Source organism: Excalfactoria chinensis, chromosome 12 (genome assembly GCF_039878825.1).
Source record: "Excalfactoria chinensis isolate bCotChi1 chromosome 12, bCotChi1.hap2, whole genome shotgun sequence".
NCBI classification, from domain to species: Eukaryota; Metazoa; Chordata; class Aves; order Galliformes; family Phasianidae; genus Excalfactoria; species Excalfactoria chinensis.
In genome coordinates, this window is record NC_092836.1 from 11,382,306 (window position 1) to 11,406,937 (window position 24,632).

General features: G+C 39.4%; 2 protein-coding genes across 3 annotated transcripts in view; one reads left to right on the plus strand and one right to left on the minus strand.

Moving 5' to 3' along the window:
• The window catches only part of ASB14 (ankyrin repeat and SOCS box containing 14), a 28,696-nt gene extending 6,695 nt beyond the window's left edge, over nt 1–22,001 (plus strand). The window contains exons 8-9 of one of the 2 annotated variants that reach the window (XR_011905087.1): nt 21,360–21,423; nt 21,907–22,001. The gene's annotated coding sequence lies outside the window, so the exon portion shown is untranslated. Of the gene's footprint in view, nt 1–3,447; nt 3,566–21,359; nt 21,424–21,906 lie in introns of those variants that run through there. The other variant, XM_072347044.1, reaches the window with a different exon arrangement.
• APPL1 (adaptor protein, phosphotyrosine interacting with PH domain and leucine zipper 1) lies at nt 249–24,560 on the minus strand. Its single transcript, XM_072347041.1, has 22 exons — nt 24,406–24,560; nt 20,491–20,589; nt 20,133–20,192; nt 19,247–19,318; nt 18,342–18,429; nt 17,570–17,611; nt 16,791–16,849; nt 16,192–16,338; nt 15,917–15,999; nt 15,658–15,816; nt 14,002–14,190; nt 13,328–13,370; nt 12,786–12,842; nt 11,318–11,409; nt 10,551–10,733; nt 8,442–8,491; nt 7,863–8,037; nt 7,723–7,759; nt 6,604–6,750; nt 6,293–6,343; nt 5,852–5,941; nt 249–5,284 (listed from the first exon to the last, which is right to left on the minus strand). The coding sequence occupies exons 1-22, from the start codon at nt 24,457–24,459 to the stop codon at nt 5,135–5,137; spliced, it is 2,127 nt and encodes a 708-aa protein (XP_072203142.1). The 5' UTR covers nt 24,460–24,560; the 3' UTR covers nt 249–5,134.
• Nucleotides 24,561–24,632: the final 72 nt, after the last annotated feature.

Here is a 24,632-nt window from a genome sequence, read left to right on the forward strand (position 1 = left end):
TTCTCATTACCAAGCCCCAGTATGTCTCATTTACTTTGTAGTTGATGGTAAGTGTGTCTTTGGATGGCACTATAAAAGAAAACCAAGTTCTGGAGAGAGCAGTTTTCCAGTTTCTCTTACAGTAGGTGCAGCTAAAGCTCATGGAGCATTACCTGGAAGCAGTCACATCTTACAGTACACATGCCTATTCGTTCCAGAAATGCTACCTATGCTGGTCTATGTCTTTAAAAAAAACCCAGCAGAACACATCTGGTATTAATAGTATTTATTCCTTCATTATCAGTTAAGCATAGATTTTCTAGTTATACATGCATCTGTATTCACTTGGAGTTACATAGTTCAAAAGTCTGCTTTTCTCCAGAAAAATCTACAAATCTTATAAAATACAAATTTAACCGTAATGTACTGTAGTATGAGCTGCTGCTTTTCACATGGTGTCTGTCATGGGATTAAGAAAACTAATGAAGCCAGTGAAAACAGGTGGAGGTACTCTGTTAATAGTTGTGCTGGTATAGCTTCTGTACAAATGAATTCTGATGGTTACCGTAACTGCAGCTCTGTACAACGTGCTACACGTTGTCATGTAACAGAGCAACACGTGCACTAAAAGCCAGCAGAGATAGAAAGGGTTTTTTCTTCTAACGTTCAGTCTTTGATTGCTGCAGAAGTAAGTTATCTGCATTCCCAAGTAGAGTAACTTCCTCTGAGGAGAGCTGGCTGATATGATTAAAATGAAGAGAATTGAGATGCACTTTACAAGAGAGAGATTCAGCTGCATGTTAGAGCTCAGTTTAATGGAAAGGAAGGTATCCTGTCATCATAGCGGTACATCCAGAACGTCACCACTAGGAAAGAAGCGGGCAGTTTTTGTACCAGTACAAATTCCACTCAGAAAGTTACTATACTTAAGCTTTTATGTAACCTACAAAAAGCTGACTGAAGTTTTGGCATAAAACACACTGTTGGTGCTTCCAAGGTTAAGACACAACAATCAAAGCTGAATTAAGTAGGCTTACTATTGGAGGTCTTTAATACAGCTATTCAGGGACAAATGTGCAAGTCTCAAACATCGCAAAAATCACTTACACTTCACTAGAACAGGACCAACCCAGAACATCGTCAGAAGAATTTGACCACTCCACTGCATTATAAAAGTGACCTGAAAGATTGTACAAAATCCTTGGCTTGCAATATAAACTTCATTAGGAACACAAGTGCAATCACAATGACGTACACCAACTTATTCTTGCCATGATAACTTAGATATCACTACAGCATGACAAAAACACAGCCTACTGCTTGGGTAGACAGAACATCCTTGGAGATTGATAGACTTGCAAGAAATTCTGCAAAAGAGAGCAAAGGAAAGAAAGCAGGCAGTTCTTGCTGTCAGACCGAGTGTCTCAACTGAACTCACTAAGCAGAGGCAGGATTTCTTTCTCTGAGTGTGTCAGTTCTGGACATAACAAGAGACTGCATAACAACACAGCTTTCTCCACTGGCTTCTCCTAAATTCTGTGCCCCTTCTTTTATTCATCAGACTTCACCATAAACATATGACCAGCCAATATTTTTCTGCAATGGAAATAAATAATATCTTCATTAAAAGGCTCAGCTGCATGAGGTTTTTCAGCTGTGGTTTCACATCCATATCAAGATGTCATTTGTCTGCATGTTTCTTAACCCTTAAATATTACTTGCCTGTTAGTTGGTAAGCTGTCTTGATATAATTTCCAACTTAAAAATATTAAGGAAATAACAGACTATCAAATCCATGTTTGCTTACACAACACACGTTACCAGGTCTGTGTAAGCTGCATATGACTATTAACTTGTCCTCAGGTTTAGATTTCTTCAAATCTATCCATAAATAAGTACTTGGTATTAGTTATAATGCAACGAAATGCATGCCTGTAGTTTGCCCACGCTTTTTATATACTTTGATATTCACTCTGCTACATTCATATACAATGTATGTAGAGCGGAACAATGAAGAGCAAGATTTGCATGGCCTACACAGTGTAATAAACTTAATATCCCATTACCCACATAGTTTCTGAAATAATACTGTGTTCACATGAAGCAAATTACAGCTTCAGCTCAGATCAGTCCTTAAGTAAAAGGCAACAGGAAATATTAAACAGGCAAAATAAATTATGGGAAAGGAAACCAACCAGTAATTTATTTAAAACAACAGGTGGTGAATGTGAGTGTTTATATTGAAAGCTGTACTCTCAAAGTAAACACTAAGTAATTTTTTTAATTAAGAAACATGTTTCCTGATGAAGCAGCTCTACAATTCATAGATAAAAGGGTATCAGAAAGATTTTCTGAGGAGGACATGGATAAAACCTCAGCAGCTATTCCTTGCCTTATGGTAGTTCTATCCATAGACCCAGGTGCTCCTCCCTTTAAGTGGCACTGAGTAATTCTCATCCCACTGCTAATTCACTGTACTGTTCCATTTTACCATCCTGATCTCCCACAACTTGCCCTTTGCTCCTGCAGCTTTCATCACTTTCCCAAAAGCTTCTATATCTATCTGTCTCTTTGCTCATTTTACACCAGCAAGACTCACCTAAACAAGCAAAACAAAACCTCCTCATTTCATTCATGCATGGCACTTCTTTGTTTTTGAAGTGCTGCTTTCCTCATTCATTTCCCTTCTTTTCAGGGGCTGGGAGAAAAGAATAATTCACTGCAAGTGAAATGCAATTCAATCCCATGCTGTCTGATTAAGAAAACTACATTTAATGGCATAGATAGTAAAACGTGAGCTACAACTGGAGTAATTCCAGTTGGATATTGTTTAATCTGAAAAATTCCATAAGAGCAATGCAGTGCCTCAGATTTTTCTCTTCATTTCCTTCCCATAGTTCTGTGTTTATGTCTAGAACATAACGGGTGGGTTCAAGAAAAGGTAACTCGGCTCTCTGCCCTCTCTTTAATAAGGCACCCTGTCAGCAATACCTTCTGATGAGGTCGCTATCTGTTAGCTGTCCTCCTCGTGATCTGGTGACCAGATTCTTGGAACTGAGAACCACTGATTTAATATTTTTCTGTGCTGTTGCTGAATTAATTTATCTTTGTGTGTACTTGAGGAGGACACAGGAAGTTTGGAGGTTGGACTAGATGATATTAGTCATATTTTCAACCGCACTGATTTTATAAATCTGGGCTGTGCTGGTGTGTTGTTTCATAGAAAGTAGAAATCATTACATCAAAAAAAATATCCAAGAGAAGGAAACATAAACTGAAGCAACTTGTAGAGGTAAACTGGCTGCCACGCAACTGGATATAGGCAGGAAGAGGAAAGAAAAGTATTTGCTGCCTTTCTGTACGTTTCTGTTCAAAAGAATGAAAGTAGCTTCTTACAGATGAGGATACAAGACTAGATAGGAAGTAAATGCCACTTAAGTTTTTGTTTTTTGTTGTTTGTTCTTAAAGCCTTAGATGCGTATGGTCCATGTGACACCACAAGGCAACATCTGGCTGCAGGCTGATGCCACATGGCCTGACTGGATAATAGCAAAAGCAGGTACTGCTGCAAGCTACTGGCTACTCTGAGGATGAATGTGCTGAAACAGAAGGAAGAGAACCTGGAGCCTCTCTCTTGCTCAGTCTCCCACTCCACTTCTTCTTTCAAATACTGTGAGCACTTCCACAGCTGCTCAGTCCCTTCTCTATGCTGTGGTGCCAGTGGCACCATGAGAGCAATGCTCCCTTTTCTTTCTTGTGACAGGAGGCAGATGCAGTTGGTTGCTGCATAGAAATGCCTATCTATCTCCAGCATAAAAAGCAGGAGGAGGCTGCCTTTGTTAGCCTATAAGGACAGCACTCCTTTTATGCATCTACAGCCATCTAGCAGAGGTCCTGAAATCCCTCACTTAACCAGCACCATGCAATTCTAGTTATGAAGGGCTGGGCTGAAAGCTGAAGACTAAAAATGTTCTGCAATGAACAGTAAAACACTCTTAACCATTATAAAACATCTTAGAATATACTCTTCTCTTTCTACATTTTCTGTTATGCTCAGGCCACTATTAGAGAGATATCTGTTCCATTGGAGTTTAGTATTTATAGTAATTAGTGCAAAAATAAATATTTCTTCTTACTTCAAACACGTTTTCTCTTCTGGATCAAAAGATGAATGCACATTTAGTATTATACAAAATAAATATTACACAGGGTATGAGCCATGGAGTTCAGGCTTATGAGGTATAAACAGAGACTGCTTTGAGAAACACATTAGGAACTGACTATGGGATGTAGAGTAGCGTAGTCTTTTACTCCTGTTTGCAAAATCCAGTTCTATCAATAGACTCAGAAAGCTTGAACTCATTTTCAGCAAATGCAGTATTTTGCTAGCAAGGCCTTTGGGGTTTTTTTGTGTGGAATTTAATATTTTTGCAACTCTACGCATGTTTTTATTGAAAACGAACTCAACGGCTTACTGCTCTTCATTACACACTGGGGAAAATCCACAAACATGGCACTTGTGCAACAAGAACATATGCATTATATTTACTATTTGATAAGGAATTCTTTATGCATTCCTCATGCAGCAAAGTGCAACTGCATCTCTTCAGCTCTTACCTATGTCTGATAAGTATCTTTTTAATCTCCTGTTCAAGGAAGCCTTCTGCATTTTAATCCTCCCCACCCCCCAAAAAAAAAAGACAGTACCACAGTGCAGATTTTGTTTCATACTGTCTTATCTGGACGCCCACTTTTGTTTCCAGCAAGGTGTTCTACACACTGCAGTGTAAAGAACAAATTTCAGTACTACTCAAGTTCAGTGAGAGCTTAGGTTTTGTTTCCAAAGCAGTCAATTGCACAGATGGGTAAATGGAAAAAAGAAAAATCCATCTTTTTCCCTTCCTGCAGAGAATTCTTTGAGAAAACCTAATTTTGAGAAAAAGAATGGTGATGCTACCATGTCTATGTGGCATACAAAAGAGAACCGAAACTGACACGAAAGTGGCAATCACTTAATTGAGAAAGAAACAGCAAGGCATATTAGGGTCTAGACATTGTGAAGTCTTTATATAATACAACAGACCCTCCACCTAGATTTCGCTTCTTGTAGACCTTACTTAGATCCGTGATTCCAATTTTAATGAACTAGGCAACCTTAGGTTTCAGATTCCCTTTTCTTCTTTCCGTCCTCTCCTAAATCGCTGTCTTCTGACTGGCTGCTGCTAAGGACGACAAACTGTCCTTCTCCACTGCTTGGGTTTGATCTGTTGGAAGCAGCTATCAGTCGGCTTTGCTCCTCTAAGTCCTAATTAGAGAAAGGAGGGAGGAAAGGGAAGGAAATCAGAAAAATAATGCTCATGCTAAAGCTCCATAAGGTAGAAACAGAATACTATTACTAAGATTTGGACATTTGGGATTCAAAAGCGGACATCAGTAGGAGAGCTTATGTGTTTATCTCCTCTGTACCGGTAATCCATATAATACAGCAGGTCAGAACTAACAGCTTGGCCTACAACCTGCTCCCTGCAGGCTCCAATCTCCAATTGAACTGTGTCAGTGCATGGCTGATATTTTCTTGCAGCCACATATGGGACAGTCTGTGATACATGTTCCTTCAAGCACTGCTCTTAAATACCCCCTATGAAGATGTTCTGTTTTTTATCTCCTCAGAAAAGCTCTTTTGAAGAACTAAAATACAAAATTATACAGGATCTGCACAGAAAATACTTCAGTAACCTGGTTCCACAATACTCTGTTTGTTGGTTCTAAGGAACGTGATATTGCAGCTGGAACTACAAAGCTACAAAACAAAGTTACATAAATAGGAAAAAAAACCACAACAAAAAATAGCATTAAAAATAACAAAACGTACCTTTTCAATTTGTTTTTGTTTAGTCAGTTCTTTTTGTTGTTTCTCTTTGACTCTCTCCATTTCTTTTTGCTTTTCTGATGCTTTTCGATCCTGAAAGGCAAAAATAACAGTAAAAGAAACAACTGCCCAGTGTGCTTGGTGTGCTGTGGGCTTATCTGAGCTAGTTCAAAACTGCTGGGACACCTGATTTATGCTTCTTTTAATGGACAGGTATGTTTGTTAAAGGTAAAAAGTGGATTCCAATCTTGAGCATTGTTCCAGGGTAGGTACTGGAGAAGATCTTTTTATCTTGGGTTCAAATTATATAGAACAAACCCTTTTGAGTTCTCTGCAACAGCGTTACTGCATCTATAAGCATCCTGCAGGATATATTCTATTACACACTAAATATGCCTTCTCCCTTCCATTCACAAGGATACTCTCCCCCAAAGAGATTCTTACCAGTTCTGCATGGAAAGCAATCTGTTTTGCCAGTCCAACGGAGTCACAAATCTAAATACAAATCAAATTTGAAATCGTCTGTAAGAATCTAACAAAAATGCCTTTAAAAGCACGCCACGTTCCCACATCAGGTACGATAGTGTGCTAAAGCATTTTACAGTTACTTCATCTATCAGGTTAACTTGTTTTCAGTACATAAACTCTCCCATACAAATCCCGTAGACGGCCTGAATGGAACTAACACCTTTAGAATCCGTGTCAGAAAACAACTGGAATCAGAAAATGGATACAAATATAACCATCAGCAATACCTTTTCCCCTTCATTATTTGATTCAAAGATATAGCAGATGGAAGTTTGTCGACTGTCAGCTCTCCCTCCTGAAGTTCTAAGCACAAATCCAAAGAGGCGCTTATTCTCCTGATGTGTAGCATACAAGACTACACTGGGCAAAGGAAACTGCCAGAAAGGATCAAATACAGAGAGATTAAAAGTGGTTTCAGACATTCTGTATAGATTTCCACTGTACTGCACTGTTGTTTGCTTCAATACAAATGCTTTGTGTTCTCAATTCCCAAAAGAAGGTGGACCAGAAATAACTCTGAAGGCCCCTCCTGCAATTGGTACAAACCAACAGCATGAGAATTCTTCCTCACCACAGAGGAACACACGTAGAACACTGCATGTGCACCTGTAAAAGCTCACAGCTTTGGGGTGGTTTGGAACTTAATGCCACAAAGGAGGAAAAGGAAAACACACATGGCATGATATGAAGAATATTTTGTATGTTCAGTATTTCCTGTTATAGAAATGATAATACCTTCAGTCCCTGAGAAATGGAGCATCGTTATAAGACCCAAATGAATGAAATGACTATAAACTGTGCAGAGACAAAGGCAGGGGAGGCACAGCTTTGAAATACAGAAAATAAAGACTGCTTTTATTGAAGAATTAAGTTGGTCATATTTGATTCCACGTGAAAACCCCACCTGTTTTTGTCATGTGCATGTACTGTGCAGAAGTGAACAAACCAGCACCGTACAACGCTGTCAATGTAATGATGGGAAAACCAAAAACCCAAAGCAAACCAAACAAAAAAAGGCAACAAAAATGTTTTGGACTTCTGAATTCATTCCAATCTTAATTCTATTCCTCTACCAATTATATCAAAGCAGATTGTTACAATAAAATCCTCTCATATTCCTCAGATTTTACCCTATCAAATCAGGGGGAAAAAATTGTTTTTAAAAACGTCTTTTTCATGCTGAGCTCAGTGCCCTCAAACCCAATGTTTGCATCAGCCTCAGCTTCTGGGGAAATCTGTCTGGAAATCTGATGCTGTCAGTGATTTTTGCCAACATTTAATAACATTGTTTATAAAGTAAAGGAATACTTTGCTGGGTATTTATCTTAGAAGGTAAAGTTACTTACTCGTAGTCTTGTAACTTGTGTCTGTGGATCAATTAACCTAAAAATTTGGTTTTGAAAACAAACCAGAAAGTAAATTTTACCAAAGTGAAAAATGTTCCTTCAGTAAATAAACATTAGTAGAAGTCAGGAAGGAAACTTACTTTAAACAGTCACAAGTGACTAATAAATGCGATTCTGTCATCCTGAAAATGTTATGGATGGCCCGAGCTGCAAGGATTTGACGCATTGTTTCATAAACAACATCCGGACTTTCATCAGACTTCACCTCCATGGAGCCAAGAAACCTTACAATGAACAACTGATGAAGAATCGAATCTAAGAGAAACAAAAGTACTGAGTAAGTGAACTCCGTGTGGGGGCTTCTGTTCAAAACTACTTCCAAGACCAAAACTGTACTCAGGAAAACACCAGACTTGCAATGAATTGCAAAGAGTCTGTTTGTGCTTATGAGTGACCACACAGCAAGATATGTACCTTCTAATTTGCTTTCAAGATTACAAAAAATGCAATAAAATACTTTTGTTTTATAGCAGAGAACAAGAACCAGGCCTTTCAGACAGCAGTCTGATTTAACTCAACTTGTCTAATACATTGCTAATGCAACTTAACTCAACACTCTAAAACTGGAGTTAAACAAGGAGAAAAGGTGCAGGTAAACGTACAAAATGGATTTGTAAATTCTCTGATTCATTTTGCATTGAAGTTTGAGGTTTTTTTACCTTCAGTTTCAGATTTTGAGCCTCCCGTTTCACCAAAAGGATTTGTGCGTCTATTAAAAAATGAAGACATTAAACCAGGAGTCAGATTACAGGAACCACTAATGAATAATGTAGTCTCATGCTGCATAAAATGAGAACAAGATCATGACTTCACAAACTTGTAATCTGGAGGAATTAACCTACGACAAAGGCAAGCAATTTGTAAGGGCAGAAATTTAATTGAGAATAAGATAACTGTCAAATGATGGGGAGAATAGCGGGTATTATTGTCCTATTGCTGCCACAGAGTTGGGCTCCCATGGCGTTTTTTATGCTTGAATTAAGTCCAAGGGAACGAAGCATGACAGAACAGCTTTGGGAGGTACAGCCAAATTGCTACTCCATTCATTACTCCAAAGGAGCATCACACCTCTCAGCACTATCTCAAGTTGATGCATTACTTACTGAAGAAAAGTCACTGGTTTTATTTCAAGTGCAGCTTTCTGAAAACACCACTGGGGTTTTACTCCTAGAGGGTCAAGAGAAATGTGGCCGTTTCTGGCTCTCAGAAGTGCTATCAGTTACAACAAAAAGTGAAAATACTCTAGGCTTCCAAGTCTGTATTTTGAAAAGCAGTAAAGCAGTGCTGACAAGAACATGGGGAGCAGGGAGATCAGTTAAAATAAACTTAGCAAGGGCTTATAAACTTTGAGTTAGGTTTTATAGGGGAGTAATGAATCACCACCTTCTCTACTGTTAAGTGTTCTAAAAGCAAATTTCTGAACTAAGAGAAAAAATACATGGATCTCTCATGTTCAGTCGAGGTTGCATTGCTACAATGCTTAAATAACGAGGACTCAATTAAGAATCCTCCCACTGAAATATGACCTGTGTAAATACTCTACAGATAAACTCTATTAGCAATTGTTTTTGCCTACTCTTGTCACCCAAGACTAGATGGGAACAGCAAATGCAAAACCTCATGGGATCTCACAGAATAAAAAGATTATGTCATCAGCATCAGAAACTCGGGTAGGTTTATTATTATTATATTAATTTATGTACGTAAGATTTGCTGCATTCTGTACCAAACACTGCAATTCTCCACTGATAGAAAATGCAAAACCGAGTCATTTTTTTATGAATAATGCAATTGTCTCGAATTCCACTATGACTGATGACATGAATTTAGCTGAAGTATTAAACTTTCCACTTCCTGGAATGCAGTTCAAGATTGATTTTCAGTCAGTATGTTCTTAATGATGCAGTCAGCCAACTGATTATTCTGTTATACCAAACAATGAAGAACTGTCCAGATGGGGTAAAAAAAGTTGCATATATACCATTTTCTCATACATATGAGTTAAACAACTGGAAGTTATTTTTCTCAAAGGCAGGAGAATACAGAACACACTATTGTGGCTTTTTTTCCCTTAGAAGAGCTGGAGCTGCAAATATGTTTTCTTAATATCTGAATTCTGCACAAACAGTTCCAGAAATGCGGAGCCAATTTACAGATTTTTAGTATCATTTTTGTATGGGAAAATTGAAAAAAATTGAGCTAGGAGAAAAGGCTTTTCTGTTTTGGGAGGAGCTCTTAGACAATGTTAACTTGTCTATATGGGAGGTCGCTCCAGAAGCCTAGATCATTTTCACTCACCTTTCAGGTTAAGAAGAGTGTCATCGTATGCCATCATCACCTGGAGGCAGGGCTACCAAATTTCTCTTGAATTTCCAAGAGGAAATAACCCAAGCTGCTGGGTGAGCAAGCAATAGGAAAGGAAAATACTTTGTGAAACCAAATTGTTAAAATCAATCAAATTAAAAAAAAAAATTAAAAAAAATAGCTGTTAAAGCAAGAAAAGCTGCTGCAAATTAGAAAACAACATTCGGAATCTATGAGAGTAACTCACATTTTAGAACTCTATTTAACAACAAAAACAAAAAATACTTGTTTTGCTTCACAGGTCGCTGCAAATCTGTAAATTACTATTTTAAAATGAGAAAGAGGAGGGGCAAAGGAAACCGGTGTGTGTGGAGCTGCAGCCTAAACATGGTTGTTTTTTTTTAATTATTTTTTTCAATTCACATTTAATTTGGGACTTTATTTTGTCTTTCTACATTTCCTACCTGCCTGACTGCCCTGAAGACTTTGCTTGACCAGGCAGATCTTCGCTAACTGGAGATATTATGTCAAATTGAATAGGAGTGTCAGGGGCAACCAGTGAGTCCAGGGACAGTGCAGACAGAGCGGCGGATTCGGATCCCAGTGACCCCGTGCTGCTGGTGCGGGCTGCGGGAGGCCGAGATTGTCTGAAACAAAGCAGAAAGATGAAAATGAAGGCGTGTTAATTTCAGGTTGCCTGATAATCAATTAAATCAAAGGAAGATGAATATAATATTGCAAAACAAAACGGAATCTAAAAACTGAAGAGGATAAGGCATGTCCAAATAATCAGAGCCTGCACTCCAAACAAACTTAAGTCAGTTATAGTTACTATTTGCATCAGCAATGCCATCGGATTAACATCAATGTACAACTGCACACGAAACAATGCAGTCTAAGGTCTGCTTTCAGGTGTTGTACACATTAGGATAAAACTCAGCATGAATACAAAGAACAAACAAACCAGACGTAATGTAATGTAACACAACTTTCTGACTGGCAGGAAATCTGATTGTTTGTACCAATGGGTGCTAAACAACGCCAGCAAGGCTCTTGAAAATGTTTTTCTCAGCCTATCAAAGCTTTCCCTTTGAACACAGAAAGCTGAGGCTTTCTTATGAATTTTTTATCCTTGTTGTTGATTGGTTTGGTCTGGCTTGGTTTTTTACTGGAACTTTATGCAAGATTCTTTTCAGCAGTGCTCTTCAGATGACCATATTCAGCAGCTTACACTGTCGGACGCATGCTCTCGTGCCTCTGCTGAAATGAAGGTGACGGAGTAACGGCCTCGAGAGCTGACTGGTTGACACGGGCAGCAATTTCCTGCAACAAGTAAATGAAAACATTTTCCTCAAAATACGGTGCCAGATTTTAGTTTTCACCTGAGTGAACACACGTGCTTTATAATGCTGCAAATGTTAGTAGAAGCCAGCAGCAGAACTGCAATCTGACTGATAAAGCAAGCAAATGGATACAGGAAGAAAAATAAAGATCTCACTTTCAAAACATACCTCGACTACTAACAGAACACAAAGACTCAGAAGTCTGCACTTGAAATTTGGGAATGTTTAAATGTTTCTTTAAAACCAAGACAGGAATGACTATCAAAATAGCCACTAAGTAACAATGTTATTCAGCAAAAAATAGGTCTCTTAAAGTTTAAGAATTTGGTTTTATTCTTTTACTGAAATTACTTGTTCTGGGATATCAGTATTTAATATTGATGGCTTTACTCCATGGGGTAAAGCCAACACAAAAAAAAGTCCTGAAATAGAGAGGATTTTGGAGAGGGAAGATACAGGAGAGAAAGCAGTGAAGAAGCAAAGTTTTGTGCGACTCAGAAAATGAGAGTATAAAGCCACTGTGAAGTGAGAGGGCAGTGATATCACAGGTAATATAGAAGGAGCTGGGAGCAATCTGTTTTCAAGCAGTACTTTTCAGAAGATGTTTGAAGGGCAGAAATAAGTTTTATTCAGCAACTGACATTCATAATCCTAAAACCATCAGAACTGTAAAAAGGCTTCCAAATATTGAATTCTAATTGTTACAAAGGGGTCACAGATCTTGTTATTCTCTTGAATTCATGCATATATAAATACACCCTCAGCGATCTCAGGGCTTTGTGCTTCTGTACGCCTGGACTAAAGAACCTCAGCTTTGAACTTGTCACAGCACGTGCCTTCAGCAACAGATCTCAGTGTTATTCAACTGCTCTAACTACAGTGCTCATATCTGGTATGGAAGCACTGGCAAGTTTCCTTTCACATAACCCATCCCTGCTTCAAAGCTCAAGAGCAAATCAAGGAGTATGATTTTCTGCACATCAGACACATAGTTCCATGCTCTATTACAAAACAAGACATTTTGTTGGGCCAGTTCCCCTGCTTTAGGGAATAATGGTCACAGTTTAAGTTTATATCAGTACAATATATATATATATTATATATTATATATATTATAATGATATCAAAACCAAAAGCCCCGTAGTTTTTACCCTTCCTACAGAAGCACTTCAGATGACTGAAAGAACTCGGACCATGCTTTCATAGATCTATAAAGCCACACATGAAGCCTCAGATGAGACATGTGGGAAGTACTCAGTTCGGTGCTATCCAGTGAGATCCAGTTAATCTCCTGTTAACTTTGTGAGTATCTACGTATGAAAATATTACTGATGTGGTGATTTTGGTGAAGTTTACCTCAGGGTTTTCACTTAGATATATCTGTTTAGATATGTTGTTTATTGTGCATATCCACTGAAAAAGAGAGGAAAAAGAACACATTAGATTTGTCAGCTTCTTTCCGAGAAAGCTGATTAAACACCCCCAGCACTGACTGCTTTCAGCACCTTTTCCACCTCGTAATTTCAGGACCAGGCTAACACAGCCCAGCTAAAGCCTTAAAAATAGCATAAAACACTATTTTACCCCAATAGAACAATAAAGATTGCAGAGAAATTCAAATCCAGGCTGAATGTACCACATTTTCTGTATTTCCTTATCCAGCTGTTCACCCAAACCTGCCTTCAACAGCTTTTAGAACAATTTTTTGTAATCCCACTCTATTATGGAAAAGGATTTAAACGCAGTAATAGTTTGTCAGACTTTCTGAAAGTTCTCATGGGTAGAATGTTCACTATTTACTGCCTGAAGCACATCAAGTGTGCACTCCAACTATTTGTATTCATGCATTCCCTTCTGTGCAACAGAAAATTCACCATGTGGTCCTCCTGCAAACTTACCTCTTCATAATCTTTTTTACTCTCTGCCTGTAAGATCGAAGACCTGAAAGAGAATGGAAAACAGAATTTTGCCTACTTGAAATGCCTCACACGTCCTTCCAGATTAAAAACTCCCTTTTTTAATGTTTGCGCATTGCATGAAGAAACAACCAAGTCTGCAGATTCTGTGTACTGAGCGCAGACAACATTTAACTGGGGAAAGAAAATGCATTTTTCTGTATCCTTTACAACATCTGTACAGCAATCGAAGAGCTCATCTTACTCACTTAAGAAAAATATCTTTCCATGGTTTTAATTTCGGTCAGGCTATGAATAAGGAGAGCCTTCTCCAAAGGTATGTGGTGCTGTTATCAGAAGCTTCAGCTGTTCAGAAATATACTAAAGTCACAGCAAGAGATACTTCCTGAGCTGAAGCCGAATAACTGTTGTTTCCTGAAGAATTTATTGGCCATCAGAGAAAACAACCGGCCTCGCTCTGATGGCATCAGCATCATTTTTACAACAGACAAAAGTGTGAAAGGAGAAGGTGCTGAGCTTACTGGGGTAAAAACCCCCAGACTGAGGTTCTAAATACACTCCAGACAGATGATAGCCTGATGGATTTGGAGTCAGAACATTTTTCTTAAGTAGTGAGTACACTTTCTTACAGATAAAACTAATGTAAGAACACTTACTTTTTACCATCAAAAGATGTTATTTGAAAACAGTACCGTCTGTCTTCACAGTCCACAGCCATCACTGAACAATTGTCTATGTCCATGACAAGTCCCCCAGCCACGTCACCTCTGGCCTGGCTCATCAGATTTCCGCCTTGAGTGAAGTAGAACTGTCTCTCCCAACTGGAAGATACCAGCCCTGTTTTACTAGAACATGGAAAGAGATCCCTGCTTAGTAAGTTAGTTTAGCTGAGCTCTATAATTAGAATAGTTAAAATAAAAATTACATGAGCAAGCTGTATGGGCACTTAAATTTTTTTCCTCATGTAGTGTTCTAGGTTAGCTTTGCAACTACATTAGTCTCATCTGTTGCATATTTATTTTAAATTCATTGCTGGGCAGAGTTTACAAAAATATTTGCTTTCTTGGGTTTTATGAGACAGTATTGTATGGGAGATTGGTAATCACAGCCTGAACCTCTGATTAATCAGCTGAGGCAAGTGTGGGGTCAGCTGTGGGAGCACAGGTGAGAGTGATGTAGCTGTGCTCCCGGAAGGGGTGGAGCTCGACTCCATCCCCTCTGAGACCTCATTTAAGGGCTGACTCCCACTGAGGCAGCATCTCTTGGAGATTGCTCTCCAGTGAGGACTGCCCCAGCTTCTTCAGCCAAGGCACCACCACTGGTGAGTTTCCCTTTGCTTATTACTTCTGTATGTTTGTTACCATCTTTGCTACCATCTGTGTATTAACAACCAATACAAGTATGTAGATGGAAGAGACATCAGTTCTTTAGTTTTGATGTTCAGTTTTCATAGCACTCCTTTATGAAAGGTGAATGTTCAACTGATACGCCTTTATCAGCACATTTTACATGATCTCCAAACTCTGTTTTCACTGGAGGGCTTGAGGTAAGCATTAGCCAAGGCATGTAAGACATATCAATTTTCCAAGTATTTTGTATAGTTCAATGAGGTTATCAAAGTTTTGTATAGAGTGCGTTTGTGTTCCTGTTCTTCCAGAAGAACAACAGAGAGGAACCAAAAATGAGTATTGCTTGTGGTTTGGCCTCTCTTGTAGTTCAGATACTCTCTTCAGTATTAATTGCTGCAACTGTGTTCTATGGCAGGAATTCAGGCCTTGTTCAGTGAGTGTTTAGTTCTCACTGTTAATTAAGTAAAATTAACTTAACTTTAAAGAAAAAAGCCTGCTTGTTTGGAGGTTATTACACAAATTACTGAAAAAATCTTACTCTTACAACCCTTTTACAAGCACTAAAAATGACCTTAATAGCGTAACAGCTCCCTCCAGCGGAGGAAAGTCTACCTCATCACACTGTGAAGGATGTTCAAAGTGTGTTTAGGCAATAGTGGTTTGCCCTGTACAACCCAAGCTTGTTGTATTTATCAGCATCATGAATCCCAGAGCTTTACTGGATGCTTGTACAAAAATGCTTCCAGCTCCAGTCTTGTTGGCTTACAATTACAATGCAGTGAAATTACACTCATAAACAAATGAGGGAATCCAACGTTAGGAACAGAACAGCTCTGATGTGACTTACTGCACTAAAGTACATATTTAAGATCAGCATCCCTTATTCCAAAACAACACAGTGTATGTTTCTAGCTTCCTCAGAGCTAAATATTTTTAAAGATTTCAGTAACAAATCAGCCTTACTTCCTTGCATTGAGATACCCAGCTTTCCGTGTTAGGTTTCTATGGACGGGAAATTTCGTAGGATCAGGATCAGGCAAATAAAGTGGATCACTGGCTACTTCCAAGTCTTCTATAGTTTGCTGCATGTTCTCTACTTCGCACTCCATTTCCCTGCGAACACTAAGGTAAGTTGTGTGTTACTAACAGAGACAATATATTACTAAGTAGAAACAGAAAAAATAATTGTGCAAAAGTGCAAAATTGAACAAAAACGACTTACTTTTGTACACTTGTGCCAATGTTGGTGAGAAATTCTTCCAGTTGATCAGTGAGATTTTCTGAACCCATTTTAAAAAAACTTATCTTAAAAAAAAAGAGGAAAAGGGAGAACTTGGTCATGAATGAAACTAAATAAACCAATCAAGAAATTAATGACAGGAGGTTAAAGCTTCAAGAAGAAATCTGGTTTTATTCCTTATTCCCAACAGTCAGTTTCAGTAGTTCAACTCTCTTACATCTTCTTTCAGGCCTACAGCTTATAGAATGTGAAATTACCTGAGCTTGCATATATCCTAGCAAGGGTTCTAACACAGCGATTTTCTTCTTGTACTGAAGGGTATTTAATGCACAGAAATAATGCATCATAGTCTGATGCTGTTTTTTCCTGGAAGTATACACATCTTCTGTAACTTCAGCCTTGATCTAAAGAGGCACAGACAAGGGGAGAGGGGAAAGAAGTGTGTTTGAGTCTTGGTGTTAATCACACGTCTTCTCAACAGCCTTACAAACAGCAAGGAAAAAAACAAGAACAATAATGTTCTATCAGCATTAACTGCTGTGTGCTACAATTCCCTTTCTGTAATTCACAGATGAGGGATGCATGCAAAGTACGTGCAGTATTGTATACAGTAGTCAGTTCATCACAAAACAACTGGACTACAGTGTCACAGCTTTCACCTTCTAGCTTTTTCAGTGTGTTCAAGAAAGCTTATTTTTGTGTTATGAACCAAACTGCCCAGAATGCTACAACATCAACTATCAAACTTCAAGTGCAACCTGTTGTACGTTATCTTTCATCACAAATTCTTACATTAGACAAAAATTAGTTCCTAACTCCTCTAGAAGTTGTCTTATCAGCATTTTGTTTTACAAACCTTTTCATTTTCTCTTCTTTTTGACAACCGACTGTATCGTGTGATGGCAGCATCGTGGTCTAAGCAATGAAAAGAGAAGAAGGGATCATTTTGATAAATCAATCACTTATAAAATATAGCATAAACACTTTCATATCCCCGTGTCCTGTACAGAAACCCAAATACAAAGTTCTGCCATAATAAAGCCTTTAATAATTCTTGCTTCTTCATATTTACTACATGGCTGCCAATACTTGGGCTGAAAGATCAATTCTAACCAATTTCCCCCAGAGTCTGAGAACCTGACTCAAACTCAAACAGAGTCAACTCTCCTTGAAAACTTCTATCTCATCTTTTTTGCTTTTGAAGCAATGAAACTATCTGGATTTAGACAAGGACATAGCAGAGCAAAAGTACCTACTGACAGTTGGGAAGAAGACTATCAAATTTTAGGGAGATTAGATTTGTATTTATCAATCAATTTTAAGTGCTGAGTTTAAAACGTAAGCTAATGCCTTACTCTTTACATTAATTTTAAAAGCATAATCCTGAATTATTTTATAACTATATACACATGTAAAGTATTGTGAGGAAGACAGTACTGTCCATTTGCCTTAATGCTTTGGTCCATAAAGCAGAGATTTACAAGATATTCCAGGATATCTGGCTGCTTAATATCACTGAAAACAAACTACAGTGTAATTAGGCCTTCCAGCTATCTGCACTAATGTTCTGAGTAAATATTCCACAAGAATACTGCTGTACTGCAATATCTGTTACACAGACTGTCTTACACTTACCATTGCTTGCAATTTGGAAAACTTCTTTTAGAGTTAATATCTCTACAAAACAACATATCACAGTTAATGAAGTCAGTATTAACATTTATATGGACATATAAAGGCTTCTCATGCCATATTATATTGCTGAACAGGTACAGTTCATACTACATACTGAACTAAATTATCAGTACAGGCATTTGCAGCTGGCAAAGTCTGCTCCTACTTTGCAATAATCAGTCCAAAAGCATCAGCTACTGTTCTGCTCAGAGCTTTGATCTTAGTTGGGGAAGAGGAAGCACATGAGAAAGGGAAGTATCAGGAAACAGAAAACCCCTCAGCACTGTGATTGCTGCTAAATGTGCAATTCCTCCTACCTACAATTAGTCACGTTCTAGATGTTTTTCCAGTCTTGATCAGGACACAGAAATCAATACAATGCTTAGGAAAACTTACTCTAATCTTGACTGCGTTTTTGCATCACTTCACAACATAAACTAGCAAAAAGCAATGTTGGAGTTTACCATAAAACAAAGACCAAGAAAAAAAGCTGTGAAGTACATAATGAAGTATCGTATCATTTCGTACTATGTTAGCTGGTGTCTAAAAATATGCTCTCCTGAGTAGAAACAGTTTACATTAAATGCATTAGGAGATGCATACACTTGAGAGCTGAGAAATAAGTAGCAGATCCTGTCGTGTACAATAAGAGCTATAGAGATACTGTGATAGAATGATGTGATTTCTGTTATTGCTGCTATGGGAAAAAGCAGCATTTGTTTGATCACCCTACCTTTTAGATCTCTTTCTTTAAACTGAGTAATAGGAAACATCATTGCATCTGCAAGTTGAGTAGAAAGTACTGCATGGCAAGAACTGAGCTGTAAAATAAGGGAAAAAAGGAGGTTTTTAGGAAAACAGTGCTGAGACTGAGGAAAGTAAGAAAGCAAGAGGGGTTTCACTGAAATTTGATGCACAACTTGAACATAATTTTGCAAATTCACTTCTGCAGCTATTCTCTGCTAAGGTTCCTTATTTCATCATCATCTTTACATAGAACGCTATGCTGTGAGAGTCTTCTCCCTTATTCCCTCCATCTATACTCCAAATAGCTGAATCATGTCAGAAGACGGCCTCACACCTTCTGCTGACCAGTCCATGTATTTCTACAGCTTCTCTCCAGCTACATCACGGTCCATCTTCCTCAGGTTACCGAGGATGATCCAAAGAAAATGTTCTTTCTTTCAAACAATAGCACTTAAACAAAGGAGAGGAATCATGAGGAAAAATCCTGCTTCTTAATGATGCTAAAATGTTTTTCAGAAGAGTCAGTCATTCAGCCTGTCTCTAATACAAACAGCAAAAGGTTCCTTTATCAGTCAGGTATCTGAAATCAGGGGATGCAAATACCCTGATAAGACAAAGGTGTTTTTTGACATTCTATAATGTCATTTATCTTTCTGTAATGCTTTTGGTTTTGTAGTTATCCCATCTTGATCCTCAGCAACGTGGACTCATTTTGCTGAATTGATTCTTTACCTTCAGGTTATGTAACCCTGAGCTTATACTGCACCAAAAGTTCAACATTGTCAAATGAAAGCCAGTTCTGAACCTGCAATCTTAAGACTACAGGTAACAATTCAAAGTGAATACGTGACAAACATTAGCAAAGTAAATGAAATAAAGGCAAGTACTTGCCTCATCAATCACTTTTGCAAATTGCTGTAAAGTAGAATTCATAATTTCATCATCTCCTCCTAGTGGAAAATGCTGCCAAAAAAACCCAAACAAAAATAAAAGGAGGTTATGCTGGTTGTAGTGTTTTCTGCCATTCACACAAACATACTATTAATGTCTAAGAATGAACAAGGTAGTTATTTTAAAATGACGCACTTGAAATGCACTGTGGGACTATTTTGTGAAGCCCTTTTTGGTTTTTTAAATTGTCTCAGATAAAATAGTTTTGGGGAACAGTAAGTATTAAATTCTCCCTCGTTTTCTCTCCACCCCTTCTCTTTAACCCCTTTGATTCTTGAACAGATGACAGGGCGCATGGGAATGGCACAAGGATGTATTGGGGGAGGTTCAGATTCTATATTAGGGAAAAAAATGTTCACCATGAGTTGTCAGGAACCAGAGCAGGGTTCCTAATGAGGTGGCTGATTGACTCTCTAAGCCTGTCAGCATTCATAAAGTGTTTGGATGATGCCCTCATTAATGTGTTTTAACTTTTGGTTCCATTCATTCTAACTGAGCTACTCTAAAATAACACCAGAAATAAAACCTTCAGAACTTACTAACGTTTATCAATGTAAGAAGTACTTAATTCTGGAAAACAGTAATAACACATTTCTCTTCAGCAAACTCTTTATGTGCACCACACAGAATGGAAAGCACCTGTGTTTTCATTGGAAGAACTGATATGAAGATAGGTTGATTCTTTTGGCAACAATGTGAGCCACCAACCTTAATAGTTTGCTTTATCTGAATCAAACCTGAATACATTCTGTACTGTGCTCTGTGAGATAAAAGACTACAAAAATACAGTCCTAACCACACAAACCAGCAGTGATTTATACTATACCTGTTTCTCGTATTCCTTCAGAAGCTTTGAAGTCAGATGAGTTGCTGCACTTAATTCATTCTAATTTAGAAAAAAAAAGAAGTTTGTTACTTTTTGATTTAAATTATTATTTTTAAAAATCACACGTTTAAAAAGCAAAACATTGCAGACATGGAACCTAGAAGCAGGAATCCTGGTGACAGGTTTGCAGACAACATAAGAATTCTGTCCTTCTGTTTCTATAGCGATGGTAGGAGCAGATACTAATCAGTATTTACAGATACTACATTCACAACTTGTACTGTGCACAATGGCTTCTGTGTTTTTGATGGTATACAGTAGATATTTGCTTTTAATTCTTTCAAGTTTGTTACAGTACCTGCGCATCATACACTCTGTGCATTGCTTGAAATAACTGATTGACGTAGTTGGAAATTGCAGCAGCATCTTCTTCAAACACTCCCAGCAAGGAACGGGTCTGTAACAGTGAATCAGAACAATGTGCCACGTTAGCAAAGAGCTATTTTAATGCAAGAGAATTTCCAAGTTAAGCAGCAGTGCTTCAGACCTCCTTTCTGAAAAGTTTATAAAGCCTCTGTCACAGCATCCACCGCTACGTGCTGCTATCAGAGAATTAGAAAAAACAACAACAAAATGTATTTTAAAACTACATCCAAGCTCAGTCTTGCTCAGCCTCTCTCCAGGTTAAAGGAGTACGTTGTCAGACAGCACCAAGTGATGTGGATAAATATAAATTATAAGCGTTGGAACTGTGAGCTACTACTGGTATATCATTATGGTATATCCCCAAGGAAAACTGACTGGAATTAAACAGCATGCCAGGAACACATTTCTTTTGCAGAAAGAACAGCTGTGGCTTTCTAGCATTCTCTCTTCTGCATGAGTAGTTGCTGGCTGTGCTGGGATATGTAACTCACGTCTGCAATAGCAGCCAATTCTGTGCTCAAAAAGCTGAGGAACTGAAAGTAACCAAATCAAACTGATAGAATCTACATCTTCTTCCTGATACACACACTTCTCTGCCCCACCACCTGCCAGTCAGATCTGTCCTTTTGTCTGCTGTCCCCAGCCTGTCAGACAGCCTGCCCTTCACTGGTGCCACCCACAAATGCACCTCCTGCATAACTTTAGAAGTGGTCGCTGTCTTTACTGCTGTCCGCATTCTGGACTTCAAAACACTGATCACCAACATCTAGGTCTAACTGTTCCGCTGTTTTTTCCACCCAGTTGCAGTCTGTACCTCCCTGCTTTGGCCTGAAGGAAGTTACTGGAGACAGATCAGAATCCTCTGGTAAGCTGGCATGAATGACGTTCCCTGCACTTGATGAACTGACTGGCTAGACAAGAAAACAATCAGGTTGCTTAGGGAGAATTTGCCCTTAAGATGAATTAAAATGCTTACTCAGTGCTCTTTCATCTTTGCATCTGGAAGCAGTATTACTCCTAACCATAAGGTTATCAGATAGCTTGGCAAAAGGGGAAAGAGCAGAGAATGTAGCTGGAACTCTGCACAAGCTACAGTTGCTCTTCCTAAGAAAACACTGCGTAGTATTGCACTAAAATATTGGCTGTGATGCTTGGATGCCAGGGCAATCACTTGCAACACCCACAAAACCTTTAACTCTTAACTTCCCGGCAAGAAGACTGTGCATTCTTAGGTCCATACTGAAATTAATGTGCAGACAGAAAACGAAGAGCATTGTGACAACATAACAGATATTTTTAACTTCTCACAAACTGTCAGTTTTAAACACTTGTTAATTCTCTTTCTCAGCCTTCCTCAAGCAGAGTAGCTGTAGCTTCCCTGATTAGGAATGGACGGAACTTTTGGAGCTTGGGAAGAAAATGAGAGAGCAATGCAGGAGATCAGGAAAATCCTCTGGTGAGATCAGGGAAAAGCACTGGATTGCACTGCATACAAAACAAGGTAATAGAACCTTGAAATGTGCCTTACAATGTAGTCCATCTGCCCTTGTATAAACACTTATCAAGTGTGTTATTTGATCACTTGACCATGAAAGCCTCTTATTTAATTCAAATTGATAAGTGGTTGTCCCACAGATGTGATCATACCATATAACTCCTACAGGATACCTAAGGGGAAAGAATAAGCAAACAGCATTACCAACACAGCAAATCACTTTAATGATGGTTCTTGTTTGTAAAACAACTGGAAGAAGTGTTGGGGGGTGGGTGGAGGAGGAAAGAGGTGGAGAGCTCAGATGGTTATCAGGTGTGGCAACGCAGTGCGTCATCCTAATAGCCGTGAGTCCTCCAGATATGAAAGAATGCAAAAGAAAGAACTACCATAAAGACTGACTTATATGCTCATGACCTTTAAACCAAGCATCAACAAACCTGATCCTGCAACTTGTGTTTTTGTGTTTGATTTCTGGATTATATTTACTCTCTAATACTCTGTAATACAGAACCCTGTGGAGTAAAAGCATTTTCTATGGTTTTTATCATTAAAATATCAGTTATTGACTTCAAACTGACAATGTAATTCTAGCGATGGAAAGAAAACTGAAATTGAGAAGTTCTGACAGATACTGATGAATAAAAAAATGGAGGAACTGTTCACTCACATTTCTAGTGAAAATCTGAGGAGCTCTGCATGCTCCTTACGATGCTCTCATCCCACATGGATCAGCTGCTGTACCAGAAGCTGCCAGCACAAAACTGCACAAGGAAACCACCTGTCTGAAAGTCAGTGAACTGTTAAACAATTCATGTCACTGTACATATTGTATTGAAAGAGACATGAGATGGAGCCATTGAGTCCTGTGGATCCCTGCACCAAAAGGAAATCAATGATTTATTCATCCTTTAAGAGATCTTCCCTTGGATGCAGAATAAGTCTGATTTGGAGTTTATATAAGTGAAGTTAGCATCTCAAACATGTCTAATGGTACTGAATTCCAGTGCACAGTTCAGCCCTGAAAACCTGTCTAGATTAATGGTCTTTTTTAACACAACAGAACAGTACGAACGCGTCACCCAAAAAGCCATGGCAACTCCTCATGGGAGCAGGGTTTCCTCTTTCTTCAAGATGTTGTCATTTGTCAGAATGTTGTGATTTTCAATGGACTGATGTCAAAAGATAAGAAATGAAGTAATGTAGAAGGCTACAGAACTACAGCTGTGTTCTAAGGGTGATTACTGAAATCTGAGGTTGGCTGGAAGATAGAAGAATTTTATAGCTCTAATAGAAAATGTAATGCAAGTACATCAACAAACAAGCACAGGGCTGAGTGGGGTTTTGCTAGTCTGCCTTTATCACAGACAGCACCAAAGAAATGACAGTGATGTTCTAAAATGTCACCTTTTAGCCTGAGCTTCCCAAGTGACGCTTCAGTCTTATGTGCTTGAATCTTGTCTGACATCTGGTATCAGGGCTATATGGGACACTGTCTTATGGAAAGCAATGATACACCTCCTACACAGCCTTCTTTCCCAAGCTGTCCCTCCACTTGATCTAGATTTGTCACAGTCGTTGTCACTGCTATTACAGGGATTCAAATTCTCTGTTTAGTAAATAAAGTTTCTACGCTTGAGGAATCAAAACTACCAATGAATATGCTATTACAGCGTTGGAACTGGTGCTCATCTGCATAAACAGTGCAGCAAAACAAGGATCTAATTCAAAAGAGTGAATAATTTATATAGATATTCACACCGTAAACTTTTCCATGCCGAAGAAAAGCAGCGGTACAAACTAACTGCTGTTGGTGCGGGCAGCAAGAGAAACCTGTACTACAGAATTCTGCAACAAATAAATGGCCGTGTAATATCATGGCACCGCTGACAGAGGTCGAGCAGCAGGAATGGAGGCGAAGATACCGGAGCAACTGAAGCCATCTCAGCACCGCGCATCTCCCACGTTCTCACAGCAGGAACAAGCGGCACAACGCCCGTCTGTTAAAGCGTTCGCATATTTCGTGGCAAGACGGAGCTGAACAAACACCCTTTGGAGAAGCGCGGACGGGCTCCATCCGCACGAGCGCTCCCGGATACACGCGGACGCGCACCAGGAGCGGCGGCAGGAGGGGACGCCCCGCAGCCCGAAGCTGACGGCCGTTCTGCCCCCACGCGCAGCCCGCAGAGATGAACGGGGACGGCTGACAGCTGACAGCCCGCGCCGCACGGGACAACAGGGGAACGGGCCGGGCCTCCCGCTCTGCGCTGCCGAGGGAAGCCGCGCTAGGCCTGGCAGTCCCGAGTCCGGCCCGATCTGCCCTCCCCTCACGGAGCTGCTCCTCGCCCAACCCACCTGCGGGCTGTCCTCCAGCGTCTCCTCGATGGGCAGCTTGTCGATGCCGGGCATGGCGGCCGCGGGGACTGATCGGCGCCGCTGCTGCTCCCACCGCCCTCGGCTCGCCCAGCTGGCTGGGCCCCCCCGCTGCAAACACGCGGCTCCGCCCCGAACAGGATGTCCCTCCCTCCTGTCGCCCGCCCGCCTTTGCGATTGGCTCCACCGCCCAGCTGGCCGGCTTCTTA

What these genes read in the sequence shown, in the direction of transcription:
- APPL1 (XM_072347041.1), bottom strand. Translation starts at nt 24,459, where the DNA reads ATGCCCGGCATCGACAAGCTGCCCATCGAGGAGACGCTGGAGGACAGC. An exon ending in GGGTATCTCAATGCAAGGAA is followed by an intron (nt 14,191 to 15,657) that starts GTAAGGCTGATT and finishes TCCATGTTCTAG; the next exon opens with TAAAACAGGGCTGGTATCTT. An exon ending in CACAAGTTACAAGACTACGA is followed by an intron (nt 6,751 to 7,722) that starts GTAAGTAACTTT and finishes CCTTTCTGGCAG; the next exon opens with TTTCCTTTGCCCAGTGTAGT.